Here is a 14,964-nt window from a genome sequence, read left to right as displayed (position 1 = left end):
AAAGTTCAAAATCACTTTTTTCTGAGTTTTTTTTTTAAAGCCTGACATTTATTAAGTCAATAAAAGTAGTGCAATTTACTCTTTTCAAAAGCTTGGGATCAGTATGATTTTCTTTTATGATGATGCTGAAAAGTCAGTTTTGTATCACAGGAACACATTTTAAATTGTATTTAAACAAGAAAACAGTTTATGATTTAAATTTGTAAAAATTTAAATTTAATATTGTAATAATACTTCACAATATTAATGTTTTTACTGTATTTTGATTAAATAAATGCAGCTGAAGAAGAGATATTTCAGAAACATGAAAAAATTACTCCTAACTTTTGAATCATAATGTACTTTAAAAATAGTATTTTGTTATTACACTGGCCCAGTCACTGATAATATGTAAAGATGAGATTTGGATTTAAAAAAGAAATAGCAGAATGATTAATGAATAGCAAAGGGTTTATCAAAATTGTTAGCGGCCTGATCTTGTCTCTCCTCCCCTCAATAGATGTCCAGCCGATCCCAGAAGTCACAGAAATGGTCCCTGTCCCCGAGCTGTGGGTGTGAGGGTAGGGTCAGGTTCAGGATGGGCCAGCCCTCTAAAGCAGTGTATCGAGGCCAAACCGGCAGCCTCTGCTGTGTGCAGAAGTGCGTCTGTTCACTTTGAGAGTTTGGGTCCCCCGTGTGGGCAAACGTTCCCCAATAACACGCCATCCGATTGGCCAGAAGGGTCTCTTGAGGAGTAAGCGTGAAGTTAGTGCTGGGGGCGGAGTCAAAGAGAAAGGGAAGTTCCGCCCCATGGCAGGTACGATTGTAGCAGAACGGAAGCCCCGCCCATATGTTGTTATCAGATGGAGCATGATCAAATACATACAACCAAACGGCTCCACCGTCTCTCACTCCAGAACGAGCAGAACATCGAGTAGGACACAGGAACATGTAATCCGTGACAATCTGCAAAACAGGTTAATTTTATGAGACCAAGATGTGTAAGAACACATAAAGCCTAACCTCTATATTGTGCTGTCTGTCTTGCAGTTGTTTTATCTGAAGAATACTGATGTCTTACTTGTGAAAGCATCACTCTTCTGTCCTGGTTTCGGTAGAAAGGAATATATTTGTGCAAAATTTTAAGCGCATGTTGCTTAAAAATGGCGACAGTGTAGAGCACACTTTCTAGCGTTGATACGGACCGGTTGAAAACGCTGTACACAAAGGTCACGCCTTCCTCAGAGGTTGTACCTACAGGACAGACCAGAGGAGAGCTGACTGAGGAAAAACAATGCTAACCTTACTGAATCCAGGTTAAAAGAATAGTTCACCCAAAAATCTTGAAATTGTACTCATCCTAAAACTATTTGAGATGTAGATGAGTTTGTTTGTTGGAACTTGATTGGAGAAATGTAGCATTACATCACTTGCTCACTAATGGATCTTCTGCAGTGAATGGGTGCCGTCAGAACGAGAGTCCAAACAGTTGATAAAAACATCACAGTAATCAACAAGTAATCCACAAAACTCTAGTCTATTAATTAACATCTGGAGAAGCGAAAAGCTGCATGTTTTAAGACACAAATCCACCAATAAGACTTCTTGACTTCATCACTTTTGGCCAATATATGAGTCCATATTATTATGCATAGAGAAGCAATGGAATGAACTTAAAAATGTCCCAACTATTGATTTGTTTCTTAAAAATAGCTTTTTATTTCACAAGACATTAATTTATGGACTGTAATGCTGTGGATTATTGTGATGTTTTTATCAGCTGTTTGGACTCTCATTGTAACGGCACCCATTCACTGCAGAGGATCCATTGTTGAGCAAGTGATGTAATGCTACATTTCTCCAAATCTGCTCTGACAAAGAAAATCATCTACATCTTTGATGACCTGAGGGTGAGTAAATTTTTATTTTTGTGTGCAAATTTTCATTTTTGGTAATTCCTTTATAAAATGTATCCCACAGCATTTATGTTCTGTTGTAGTCAACAACATGTGATAGCTTAGCTTATGTTTAACCCAGAATATGCTGATGTTGTTGTTAAAGCACAAACCAAGTATAACAGGCTTGTAACTCTGCCAGTGGCCGGTTTGGAAGGCTGTGATTGGCTGTTCCTGGATCAGCTCTCCGTCAATGAATGGTCCCCATGTCTCAAAAACCTCCAGGAAACGGAAGGGGTTGATGATCTTAGAACCTTCAAAAGCACAGAATTAGATATTAGCTTGTTTCACAGTGTACATGTTCTATACGTGTATGTCCGATGTTTATTGCCAGGCGCATCATTGTGCAGTCAGATATTTTATTAATTGTTCACTAAATTATATATTTGACTGTTCCAGTCCCAGATAAACATATATAACTCTGTATGCTTCTTTTTTCACTAAAATCATCATATTTATCATTCATCATATTTATTAATTTTATTTATTTATTTGTATTAATTTATTTTAATAGTAATTTTTAAGTTGTAGTAAGGTTATGCATTTGGAATTTTTATTAGTAGTTTTAATATTTCTCTCTAGTTTGAGTTTACTTTTATTTCAAATCATTTAAGTGTTATTGATGTACTATTATAGTTTTTGGTAATATTTTGAATTTGAATTTATTTTTTTTATTTTGGCAAAATTTAAGTTTGTAAATTTGTTGTGTTTTTTCATTTTTATTATTATTATTATTTTTAAATATGTCTATAGTTTTTAACAATGTTTTTTTCTGGTACATCAAGTATTTAATAATTTCCATCTAATATTTAAATCTTATTTTACTTCAGAATTCTTTAAATTAAAAAAATTATTAATTTCAAGATTTAGTTATCAATAACACTGGTGTGAGTATGTACCTGATTTAACCTGGGCATTGAGCACGTCGTGTGAGCTGAGAGAGCGCAGACAGGGCAGATCAAATGCTGAGCAATTAGTCAGTTTAGCAAAGTCCCAGCCCAGTTTCATCGCATCCCATCTGCAAAATAATAAGCACCATCAGCAGCATCAGCTTCATCATGCTTTCATTGTTGATCTATAAGCTAAGGCTCTGTTCCAAAACATAGTGAATGGAAAGGCTTTATGGCATAAATGTGCAACCAATGCAAATGGTAAGCAAAATTACACAAGATACCTTGTCTTGCTGAGATTTACAAAAAAAAAAAAAACTGCATTATATTTATTCTTCAGAGAGAAGGCAATCCAAGAATGCACTGCACCAAGGCATAAATCCAGGATAGCAGTCCAACGGATGAGGTGGGAAAAATGTTTATTAAAAAAGTATTAAAATAGTTCAGCTGAATCAAAATGAATAATTTTACCTTATATTCATATGTGTTAAATGTTTATTAGCAAAAGGTTCCTTTCAATTTATTGGCTCCAGGCCACGAGGCAGCTTGACCAGGTTTTGAGACAGAGCTTAAAGGGTTAGTTCACCCAAAAATTTTAATTCTGTCATTTATTACTCACCCTCATTTCATTCCAAACCCATAAGACCTTGTTAATCTTTTGAACACAAGTTAAGATATTTATCGCATGCATTGTGGTACTTCCTGGTAATGAGGGTGACTTGGAGGAGAAGAATTGTTGAATAATGTTGTTATCTTTGTTTTATTTGCCCACCAAAGGGTATTCACGTAGCTTCATAAAATTACGGTTTAGGTCACATGGACTATTTTGTCGATGTTCTTTGTAATTTTTGTGTGCCTTGATCTTGGTAGGACCCTTGCTGTCTATGGAGGGTCAGAAAACTCTCGGATTTCATCAAAAATATCTTAATCTGTTGTCTGAAAATGAACGAATGATCTTACAGGTTTAGAATGACGGTGAGTAATTAATGACAGAATTCTTGGGTGAACTTACTGTTTTATATGTGTTTTACCTGGTTTTCAGTGGCAAAGAGAATGGTAAACTCTGTATGGCTGCATGTCTAAACAAATGCTCGCTGCTCTGCATCATCAGATGAAGACACACTGATTGGGCTCCAGCGCTCTCGCTAAACAGAGTAACCTACATACACAGATATAATATACTGTAATTAGATGTTCACACTGTCGTCATTCATCCACCCCCGTGTTCCCTGATACCTTATTTGGGTCTCCTCCAAAAGCTGCAATGTTTTCTTGGACCCAGCGCAGTGCTGCCTGCTGGTCTAGAATCCCATAATTCCCCACTGCAGAGCTCTCGGGATCTCTGCCTGTGACTAAGAAGCCAAACGCACCTAAAAATTGACCAGAACATCTTAGGGAGTGGATCAGTCAGATGTCTTCATGCACACCAATATGGAAAATGAGTTTGACTAACCAAGACGATACTCCATGTTTACAACTACTGTGTTGCTATAGTTACTGATGAAGCGGCCGTCGTATAGCGGTTTGGAGGCGGAGCCAGCGATGAAGTCACCGCCGTGAATCCACACCATCACCGGCAGGGCTTTTACCATCGGCAATGACAGGTTGACGCTCACAGGAACAAAGACGTTTAGATACAGGCAGTCCTCGCTAACCTGTGCAAATGCAGACATTCATGCATTCACATCCACTGCATCGCTTCTAGAGTGTTGCTAGGTTGTAGCCAGGACATTATTAGGAATTTGTTAAAGTTTCTTTCTTTATGTTTATTAGTGTGCTGCTATGTGGTTTCTAGATGGGTACCAGGGCATTGCTAGGTGGTCTTTCTTAGTATGTTGTGTGATATGGTTACTAGGGCATTGCTAGGTGGTTACAAACAGGCCCAAGTCAACACAGCCCATATTTGGGCCCTTATACAGTTTAAGTCTGTAGTACAAATGACAGGGCGAATTACATTATTAAGTTTAATAGTATTGATAAACTTTAAAAACACGCACCTGTAAGACTGAATTTTTTTAATTGTTGCCCAGGACATTAAATATATGAATGTAATACTATCATTTTCTAAATGCACTGTTTTAATTTGTGGATGGTTTGTAAATGGGAGTGTTTCATACCTTAGGAGGACACATCCGAGAGAACTCGCCAGCACACACCTGCATGCAAGCAGGACGGGGAAATGTAGCATCATATGTGTACGTCCAATGTGACATGTGTGAAGGAGGAGCCCAGCGTTTGTCCCCCACAGGAGGGTCTGCATAAGGAATCCCATAAAACACATGAGCTTTATCCAGAGTACGGCCACGAACTCGCCCGAGATGTGTAATGACCACTGGATCTCCACTAGAGGTATCTTTCAAGCCATCAGAGGAGGTGTTATCCAGTGAACTAATTATGCATTTACCATCACATCCCACCTTATTCAACTTCTCATCAATCTCAGGCTCCTTGTGTACAATATTTTTACCGCCACGTTCAGTTCTGGTTGATATGGAATCAGCTACTGAATGCATATCAGTCGATTCAGCCACAGTTTTTCTTGAAAATTCGTCAACACCAGCATAAAAGTCTAGGCTCCTGAATGGGTTTAAAGCGGGTCCATCTAGAAAAACATCATCCAAGCTCTCTTCTTTATGTTCAGTGTTTGGGATGTGGAAAATCATAACCTGAGTCTCACTTTTCAGTCTTCCACTCACAATTGGCATGATTGAATGTAGCGTGACCACAATCAGTGTAGTGCCAAACAACACCATGATGGCTTTTCAAACCTCCGAGTCAATCAGACCAGAATTAATTCCACTTACTTCAACAGGAGAATCTCAGCTGCCTAGATCCACAAACAGATGCTTGCAAAAAGTTTTATGCTGTAAAATCTGTCATTTATCTTTAGTCAGCAACAGCGAGTGTAAGAGTGTAGAGGAATCCGACTCTGGCTTGTGCGCTTGTTGAATTTCTCGTGACATCAATGACACTGGCCTGAATTCACAAACATTTCTCTCTCTCACACTCGTTACAAGGACGCTATTGTGAAACAAATCCGATTACTGGCAGTGAGAGTTCAGGGTACAACAGAATCACATTGAATTGATTACGAAAGCATGAAAGCAGTTTTTTCATGTATTTACATTTATTTTGCCTCCGTTACCTGTTTGTGCTTTAACTTCGACAGCTCAGTCAGACTAGTGCTACTGTTGACAGTGTAGTTCTGTGTAACGCTAACTCACAAAGGCACAGGAGACAAGAGTCCAAGGAAGGTAATCTTTAATCCACAAACTAACTGAAACTAATAGAAACTAATGCCAAGGATCAGAGGAGAAAAGAACTAATTAACAAGCGCTGGGGAGTAACTAGTTACATGTAACCGAATGACATAGTTTAATTTCAAAATAAATATAACTGTAATCTTTTACAGTTGTACAAAGGCGATGATTACAAAGGCAGCCACATCTGAAAATTTTCACACACACACACACAGATTTGATTGATTTCTTTCCAAAATTGCATCGACTGATCTAAAATATGAGACAACTGACCAATGTTTCAGCAGTTTAGGACACAGGTTTACTTGATCGTTTTCTATTTGGGTTTGTGTATATGCTTTTTTTTTTAAATTAACTTTTTGTCCAAGGCATTGTTAGATGCCAGTGTTTCCTGTCATAGCTTTGCAAAAGATTTAATTTGTGTATATGCTTTTTTTTTTAAATTAACTTTTTGTCCAAGGCATTGTTAGATGCCAGTGTTTCCTGTCATAGCTTTGCAAAAGATTTAATTTAAAAAAGTGTCATATTTATTTAACTATACATGTTCATGATTTTAAATCTTTATTTAACCTCAGAAAGATTTCAAAGTAAAAAGAGAGGCTAAAAACTGATTTTGTAGTTCTAAAAACTTAGAAAAGTAAACAAATGTAATAAGTTACATTACTTTAATAACGTAATTGTAATAGTTACACTATTAAATTTTATATAGGGTAACTTGTAATCTGTAACCTATTACATTTGGAAAGTAACCTTCCAAACACTGGCTAGAAGAAACGACAAACTAGACCATACCAAAGAAACTGAATTAAACAGAAATACAAACAATAAACATTTATCTGTGATTTTCTGGTAAATGCTCTTCTATCGCTTCTATGATATGATCAGCAGGTTTTAAAGTTCTGAATTAAAAATCATTTTGAGTTTTAGTTTTGCATTTATAGGTTATTTTAAGCTCTTTAAAAAATATTTTGGCCTAATACAAGTTCAGGTTTTCAAAATTTAAATGCAGTAACCCCAAGAATCCTTTATGATATTGATGACTCAGAATACTTTACTTATTTTATTTAATGATGTAGATCTGTACTCTAACATGTATTCAATGTGTCAGAAATATTTGCTTGATTTTTACTAAATGGGTGAACTGGACCATCATTAAATCTTAAAAAAAAGACACCGGTGAAACATTTTAATGAAATGTTTTGCCTTAGAACGTGACTCATGCATTTTTAACGAGATTCTTAAAATATTTCTCAATCTCTTCATCTCTGTCATCCTCATGTGTCATCATTAGCCCAGGTGTACATGCATCCTAAAATAATGACACATTACTCATGCACTAATAGAGCACTGCTGATCGATTACTCAGAAACATAAACACACAACTACTTCAAAACATAATTTGTAACTCGTGACTCATAGCTGTTCTCACTCACGGCCTACAGTGTGCTATACGTACACCCGTTTCCATGGCGACTGTAAAATCATCAGGAATATGTCGTGACTACGTTGGTTATGTGTGTGTGAAACACACAACAGCTGAATTCACAGGCACTGTACTGATGTGTATCTTCACTATCACACACAGTCATATTCACGCTTCATAACCCTGAGAGGTTGTAACACACTTTAAAAATGAGATTTAGTCTGAAACCTAGAAAATCACACATGAGACCAGCAATAAGAGTATAAAATATCAACCCAGGTTTATTCAACTAGCACTTTTATGATGGCAATTCTTACAAGCAAAATGAAAATTCCAGTTTTCTAAATGCATTTACAGACCTACTGTGTCTATGGAACTAAAATAAAGGATTTACACACAGCAGAAAAGAAAACTATACATGTATATTTATAGAGATATTTCTTATTATTATTTCAGAGTGACTGCTAATTTAATATCCAGTCATAATGAAATTATGGAGAGATGCAAATAATTTTAAGGTTCAAGTTTGAGACATTAGGAAACAGGTTCACAGTATGACATTAATGTGTTGCATAAAAGTGGAGAAGCCAGCAAACTCCTAGTAGACACGTTCCAAGATTAGTCAGCCAATAGGAAACAGTGCAGGCTGAAGAGGGCGGGCCATAGTCCCACCCAGGGAACCAATCATATCCTGTAAAGAGACATCACAGCATATCTGAGCAAGATGTAGTTTTGAAAGACGTCATACTGGGAAATGTAGGCAAAGTGGATATAAATATGGAAATAATAAATTAAGATAATATGACATTTTAAATATAATCATGATTGTCTAAAAATCTACTTAGTCCTATACAAATAAAATTATGTTTTGTAAATAGTCAAAAAACGTACTAAATATACTGTGAATTTAGTTACATTAGTTAATTAACTGGTTTATTCAAGTCAATATATATAATTTAATATGTCTTCATAAAACTGGCTACACTGTAAAAAATGATTAAAAATCGATTTTTAAGTATGTTTTACAATACAATGCTATTTTAAATTGTGCATTTAATTCAAAGTTACTTACCATTTCTTTGTAATTAATTGTGAAATTTACTAGTAATTTCTAAATAAAAATTTCTTTTTTTAGATTACACAAAAAAATATATTAAAGAGTAGGATCAGGTAGACATCCTGTAGCTTCCCTGTACAGTGAATATGAACAGTTTTTATTGAAATAATAATATAAATAAAATATTATTAATAATATAAAAAATATGATTCATATGAAAATGTATATTATTATTTAATACAAATGTTATGTAATGTAAAATAATGTTTTATATATATATATATATATATATATATATATATATATATATATATATATATATATATATATATATATATATATATGGTGTGGAAAGATACATTGTGTGAGTGTTATTGTGATGTTTAATTGTGAAAGCTCTTACTACAGACGTTGTCTCTGCAGATCACTGACCCACAACCGCTGCAGTCCACACCTGCTACATATGGAGTAATACCATGAACGTGTCCCCTGTAACAGAGCATGATAGAATAACTTTACTAAACATTCCCACAAGAGGCAGACAGTAATATTTTGACCTGCGCTGAACAATACTATAAATCGAGCAAAAACTATTTTACAGAGCGATCCATGGTCAAGTCAACATGTTCCCATAATTTGTTAAATGTTAAATATATACAGTACACTCTTAAAAATAAAGGTTCTTTACTGGCATTGATAAATCCATTAAGAAGCTTTAAAAAAATGGTTATTTATAGTGAAAAAAACTTCTTTAGATTATTCAGATGTTCTAATGAAAAAATGGCTCTAAAGTAGTGTTTGCTGAAAGGTTCTTTAAGAAACCCACAAATGGTTCTTCTATGGCACTACTGGGTTCTAAACAAAAACACACAAAAACTGGATATATTTTTTTAAATTTCTAGATCCCATTGGTTTTGATCGTATGGCTGCATTTTTGCAAATATATAAAGTCTAACTTACGTATCGCCATAGTTGCACACGAAAATAGTGGATTCCGGGTGAGAGGAGAAGTTTTCGATTCCTTTAGCGCACACATTTACAGCACAGCCCAGCTTGAAGCTTGTAGACCACATTAACTGAAAAGCACAATACATGCACAAATACATGAGGCTGATAAACCTTCGATTTTCATTCTTGAAAAAAATGCACAGCTGAACATACCTGTGCATAGTGGCCACATAAGCGTGAGCAGTTGTTATTTTTGAGTGAGTAAGCACTGCCTTTGCTCCATCTGTGTATGGCGTTCTCCACTGAGAAGGCTGAAAACGGAGCCCCCAGCCAGATGTTCTCACCCATCCACCCAAACAGCGGGTGTCCAAAATGTGCCAGCCCTGGCTGATGAGAGGCCTTGCAGTGTCTCGCTCGGTCTCTGGCACCTTTGGCCAATTCATTGTCCCAGGACTGTGAACCAACACACACACAATACTCCACATCAATTAAATTACAAAACAGATATGATTTAAGATATAACTGAGATGAACAAGCACCACTAAAACTTACAACATTCTCACCAAAGAAGATTACTATTTTAGTGTCCACACCAATGAAAAATATCATCCTTTATTCTAATCGTGCACTGCAGTTTTGTCATCCACCGATCTAAATTCTCAAGCTCTTTAAAGCAGGATGGAGTTCGAATGGCTGGCAATGTTTTTATTGTTCACCTTAAGTGATTACTAACATTTCTCTTTGTGATTTTTGTTATAGTTATGATGGGAATGTACCTATTCTCAAAGAATTAGAACGATTATTAAAACTTTGGTTTGAACAGGCCAGAACATTTGATTCTGAAACAATTTACTTGTACATCTGGTTGTTCTGTGCTACAATATTTCACTTATTTGAACCATTTCAACCACAGTTGATTGCTTACATATTACTATAGTATTCTTATATTTGCAACATTAAAAAACAAAGGTTATTAGATCAAATAAATTACACATTTTAAGGAATCAACGATGAAGAGATATCTGAGAATATCTTTCCAGAAGACCCTTGAGGCACCATCACTATCACAAAAACCCTTTGTTTTCTTTTCATTCTTCTACTACTGCTAAAACAACAACAATCCAGATCAATACACACACAATAGGGAGCCTTTCCTTTCCAATCATGCAAAAACATCTCTCAATTGCCATGGCAACCAGAATTATGGTTGTGCAATTTTTTTGATAAAATCCAAACACTGAGGCAAAAACAAAAGGACATGCTGTTAGTATAGCTTAGATATATTACTACGAGCGTTTAAAATGTGGAACATGGAGACAACGGGTTTCACAGACAAACACGTAAACACACAAATGTAGATGAGCATGAGTAAACAGGATGAGCAAATGCGTGACTGATTATGAACTCACCCATACTATCAGGAATGATTAATCTAAAAAGAAACATGAAATACTTGCGTCCTGAACACCTGTCTTACCATTGAGCGCGCGCTGGCCGCAGGTGGACCGGTGCGCGAGCGCTGCGTGTTATGCGCCTGCACACACCTGCGGATGAACTCGGGCTCCGTTATTCCCGGTAAGAGCGCCTGAACGCAGCAGGAGCCGCACAGAAGCACCGTTACCCGCAAGAGGAGACCGCCGAGAGAGTCCATGGCAGGAGACTGTCCTGAGCCGCGCTGCTGCTTCGCTCTGGATAAATGAGTCAATGGAGCATCACTGCAGGAGACGCGCTGACCTGTGCGTCATGGTGCCGTGGATTTGCCCACTCTCTATCTCTCCCTCTCTGTCTGTCGCTTTCTTTCTGTGTCTGTCTGTCTGTCTGAATTGGTACAGGGGCTTTTTAAAGGACTGAAACTCAGCCGCCCACCATGTCACGAAAAAATAAGATGCGCGGGGCTCTTTGTCTTCTCCCCTCACGCCCGAGTTCACGCGCGCGCACACGTTACCCAATTGTAAATTAAAGTGTGAGACAAAAATGGTCATCTTGTCATAATTATCCCGTTAATATTTAAAATGTCTATTTTAAAAAAATTCATTTATAATTATTTTTGTCCGCCAAATATATTCGTTTAAGTTAATTTAGTTAATTTTGTAGATTTAGCCGAACGTATTAAATGTTTTAATGAAAGTTATTTAAATTCAGTAGAATAATAATGGTTGTTCTCAAGGAATATTGTCTTTAATCATAGATTTATTTAGTAATAAATTATTTGATTTGAATATGCTGCGCTTTTATTTATTCTTTCATTCAATATTTTTTGTTAATTTATTTTTTGATAATATTTAGGTCTTTTTAAAAAAAAAAACTGGATAGGTATAGGCCTACTCTAAATTTTTATAAATTTGCGTAATTACATTTAAAAATGTGGGTCTTTGTAGCATATTTTATTTTACTATATATTTTTTTGTGTTTTGCCTACCTAATTATTTCTCATTCATTACCATAGTCTTCATAAATGCATTAAAACAGTATTTGTGCAGGACGCTTTAGACTACATTACCCACAATCCTTCTATGAGCACTGTCACGTGTGTTGGGTTTAAAATCACCACAGCAACGCGAGCGCTGACGTGAAACCTGTTAATTTAAACAACCATTTGCACAACTGTTTACATAAATAGAGCACAGAACCACTTATAATGAAAGCAAACGTCAAATCTTCACCTTTACAAAAAAGTGTGCAGCAGGTAAGTGCGTAATGCCTGTTATGGCTTTTTAAAACGAAAAGGTGTAACGCTATTGTCAGTTTACATGTAACTGTCAAGGTAACATTACGTTGTATTTATATCAAAAGACAAAGATAACTGGAGCAGACCGCGGGCCGAGGCCAGAAGGGTACGTTTAGAGAAAGAAGAAAAGCTCACAAACAAATATAATAATTATATGTAGAACCACGAGTTGATCATTAATTATTTATGCAAGTTATTTAATAATTAAATACTGTATCTCACAGAGTTCCAGTGTTAAAGTTAGAGACCCTGCAAGACACGGAGGAGGAGGTGGGATAACGAGACATGATCCTGTGTAGTATATTAACCTGAGTATGAATAGTAGTGGATTTAATGGTACTGTACATGTCATTTTGAACAGCATTTCCCCATAATTCCGAAGGATGCTGCTGGAAAGACTGTCTCAGGAGATCTGACAGGGCTCTCCATGAGCTGGGGCTCTCCAGCCTCCACACAATCAAAGCAGGTGCTCATTTAAAATCATCTGAAATCACCAAAAAAATGCAATTCTGTCATAAAATACACCTTTTCTCTCTTTTTATCTCTCTCTCTGTGTGTGGAACAAAGAAAAATGATTTTGAAGTACTGCTATTTTTCTCCAACGCAATTACAGTGAAAAAGGCTTTGAGGCTTCAAAGCTTACAGTCCTCACATAAAGCATGCTTCTAAACTAGTTTTCCTCAACATAATACATGTTATATATTTAACTATAATTGAGATACTATTATAGTTTTTATTAATATTTTGAATAGTTTTCTTTATTTAGTATACAGTAAACCATATATAATTTTTATATATATGGTTTTTGTACTTTATATGTTTTAATTTCTCTATTTTTAAACATGCCTGTTTAGTTTGTAGAATGTGTTATTTCAGTTTTAGTGTGTTATTTTATAGTAAAAGTTTTTTACTATAATTTTATAGTAATCAAGCTAATTTTCACTTAATTAATTTTTATTAATTTCAGTTAAGTTTTTTATGGTTTTAGTTACCTATAATAACTCTGCTGTATATAAATATAACTGTATATAACCTCAGTGTTTAGGTTAAGTGTCTTGTGCTTTTCCCTCCCAGTGTTTTGTGAGCGAGATGAAGGACTCTGCTGTGGATAATGGAGAATCACTACAGCTGAGCTACAGAGTCCAGACACAGAGAAGTCCTCTGTCCAGTCACAAACCTAACCTAGATTCATGCCACTTAACCTGTAAAATCACAGCACAACACAACTACAGCCAGACCAACACTGTACGACCAAACAACAAGATGAGGGATGCGGTGAGTTCTGCAAACTTTAGCATTGAAATAAGCACAAGAAGTCAGTATAGATTATTTTCACCTTATAAGTAAATTATATACAACACCCTAACATCACTGACACACTTTCTGAAATTTATAGTGATTTAATGTTTACAAAACAATTAATCCTACCTGTCAGTCCACAGTGAGTGTCATCGTACACCTGTTTAATGCTAGTGATTTATTTTATTTTATATTTCCACACAAAAGCACTTTATGATAATTTTTATTTTATAATTTATTATTTTTAATAATTTAATAAACACATTTTTCATGTCATGTTTCCACACAAAGGCAGTTTATAACAAATGTCATTTTATTTAATCCACACATTTATCATGTTCCTTCACAAAAGCAATTTATAACCATTTTTATTTTATTTATTTTTAATATAGTTTTCACACACATTATTATGTTTCCACACAAAAGTAGTTCCTCGGGCAGTTATGACATCTACTCTGCTGACCTCTGTTCAGGCCAAACATCCCCTGCTACATGTTGTTGACCAGAGATTGTTGTCTCCACCTGGAGGAGGGTGTTTGTTATGCTCCAGAAGCCATATGTGAGCACATAATGTGATTGGATGATATATTTATGTGTTTGTGAGTAGGAGGAGCTTACGGAGGACAGGAAACTGCAAGCAGTAATTGAGCAGGTTATGGTGGATCAGCTGTCGAGGTCAGTGTCTCTTTCTCTCTCTCTCTCTGTTTCATTTTTGTTCTCAGTTTGTGGTGAGTAATAACATCGTGAGGTCTCTCTGATGCTCATGCAGGGCTGTCATTAGCGATCCGGAACAGAATGCTGTGTCTGTCAGTCCCACGAGTGTCCCACTACGCTACAGGAGAACTCTTCACCACACTAAGTAAAACCCACACACATACATGACTCAGATACGAAACGCTCTCTCTTTTTTTTCTCTCTCTCCCCTTCTGTCTCATACTCATGGATTTAGAGAAGGTCACAGTGGTTACTTTCATTTTTATTTTGACGTTTTTGTATTTTTATACATAATAGACGTTTTTGCTAAGGAAAGCACCACTCTTATTATTGCTCAGACTGATTTAAACAAACTAATACTAATCTTAAACTTTGGCAGCCACATACTGTATCTGCACACAAAACATCACTCTGGAAACCTACACGACCTCATAGCAACGCCTTTGCAACTACCCACAAGCACTTCATAATCGTGATGGCCGGCCTGGCAAGAACCACATAAATTATCTTTAGAAAATATAATGGCATAACAGCATAAAAGTAAAGTCATAAGTTAGAATCCTGGAATTGTGTTTCCAACGCACGGAAGAATATACATTTCTAATATAATCAGTTTTAGTCAGTTTACATAAAGATTTTACTACTTCAGATAAAAGCATCTGCTAAATCAGTGTTTTCTAAACTTTGGGGATTTGAGAGGGAACTACAAGG

The 14,964-nt window shown here is 35.9% G+C and overlaps 3 protein-coding genes across 4 annotated transcripts in view; 1 reads left to right on the top strand and 2 right to left on the bottom strand.

The window, feature by feature from the left end:
• Nucleotides 1-278: 278 nt before the first annotated feature.
• Nucleotides 279-6,041, bottom strand: LOC113118160 (cAMP-regulated D2 protein). Its single transcript, XM_026287109.1, has 8 exons — nt 4,942-6,041; nt 4,278-4,479; nt 4,061-4,194; nt 3,856-3,983; nt 2,834-2,952; nt 2,048-2,188; nt 1,061-1,233; nt 279-945 (listed from the first exon to the last, which is right to left on the bottom strand). Exons 1-8 carry the CDS (start codon nt 5,575-5,577, stop codon nt 493-495), a joined length of 1,986 nt encoding a protein of 661 aa, XP_026142894.1. The 5' UTR covers nt 5,578-6,041; the 3' UTR covers nt 279-492.
• A 1,721-nt stretch (nt 6,042-7,762) lies between these two features.
• Nucleotides 7,763-11,485, bottom strand: glipr1b (GLI pathogenesis-related 1b). Of its 2 annotated transcripts, none has more exons than XM_026288186.1 (5): nt 10,966-11,485; nt 9,726-9,965; nt 9,525-9,640; nt 8,968-9,053; nt 7,763-8,198 (listed from the first exon to the last, which is right to left on the bottom strand). In XM_026288186.1, exons 1-5 carry the CDS (start codon nt 11,161-11,163, stop codon nt 8,068-8,070), a joined length of 771 nt encoding a protein of 256 aa, XP_026143971.1. In that variant the 5' UTR covers nt 11,164-11,485; the 3' UTR covers nt 7,763-8,067. The 2 variants fall into 2 exon arrangements, with proteins under 2 accessions (XP_026143971.1, XP_026143972.1); XM_026288187.1 differs by having other exon boundaries at nt 10,990-11,480.
• A 665-nt stretch (nt 11,486-12,150) lies between these two features.
• The window catches only part of caps2 (calcyphosine 2), a 7,252-nt gene continuing 4,438 nt past the window's right edge, over nt 12,151-14,964 (top strand). The window contains 7 exon segments of the mRNA XM_026286859.1: nt 12,151-12,198; nt 12,306-12,346; nt 12,465-12,510; nt 12,602-12,706; nt 13,315-13,515; nt 14,147-14,214; nt 14,309-14,398. Of these exon segments, the coding sequence (XP_026142644.1) occupies nt 12,151-12,198; nt 12,306-12,346; nt 12,465-12,510; nt 12,602-12,706; nt 13,315-13,515; nt 14,147-14,214; nt 14,309-14,398 (599 nt within the window).

The sequence above is a fragment of the Carassius auratus genome, chromosome 18 (genome assembly GCF_003368295.1).
Source record: "Carassius auratus strain Wakin chromosome 18, ASM336829v1, whole genome shotgun sequence".
Classification (NCBI taxonomy): Eukaryota; Metazoa; Chordata; class Actinopteri; order Cypriniformes; family Cyprinidae; genus Carassius; species Carassius auratus.
Note: the sequence above shows the minus strand (reverse complement) of the source record. Positions and strands in the feature narration are given on the sequence as shown.

Coding starts and splice junctions, on each gene's coding strand:
- LOC113118160 (XM_026287109.1), bottom strand. CDS start 5,577: ATGGTGTTGTTTGGCACTACACTGATTGTGGTCACGCTACATTCAATC. Junction 1,234..2,047: donor TTACAAGCCTGTTATACTTG/GTTTGTGCTTTA, acceptor TCTGTCCTGTAG/GTACAACCTCTGAGGAAGGC. Junction 946..1,060: donor GAAGAGTGATGCTTTCACAA/GTAAGACATCAG, acceptor CCTGTTTTGCAG/ATTGTCACGGATTACATGTT.
- glipr1b (XM_026288186.1), bottom strand. CDS start 11,163: ATGGACTCTCTCGGCGGTCTCCTCTTGCGGGTAACGGTGCTTCTGTGC. Junction 9,966..10,965: donor GACAGGTGTTCAGGACGCAA/GTATTTCATGTT, acceptor GTTGGTTCACAG/TCCTGGGACAATGAATTGGC. Junction 9,054..9,524: donor GTGTGCAACTATGGCGATAC/GTAAGTTAGACT, acceptor GCTCTGTTACAG/GGGACACGTTCATGGTATTA.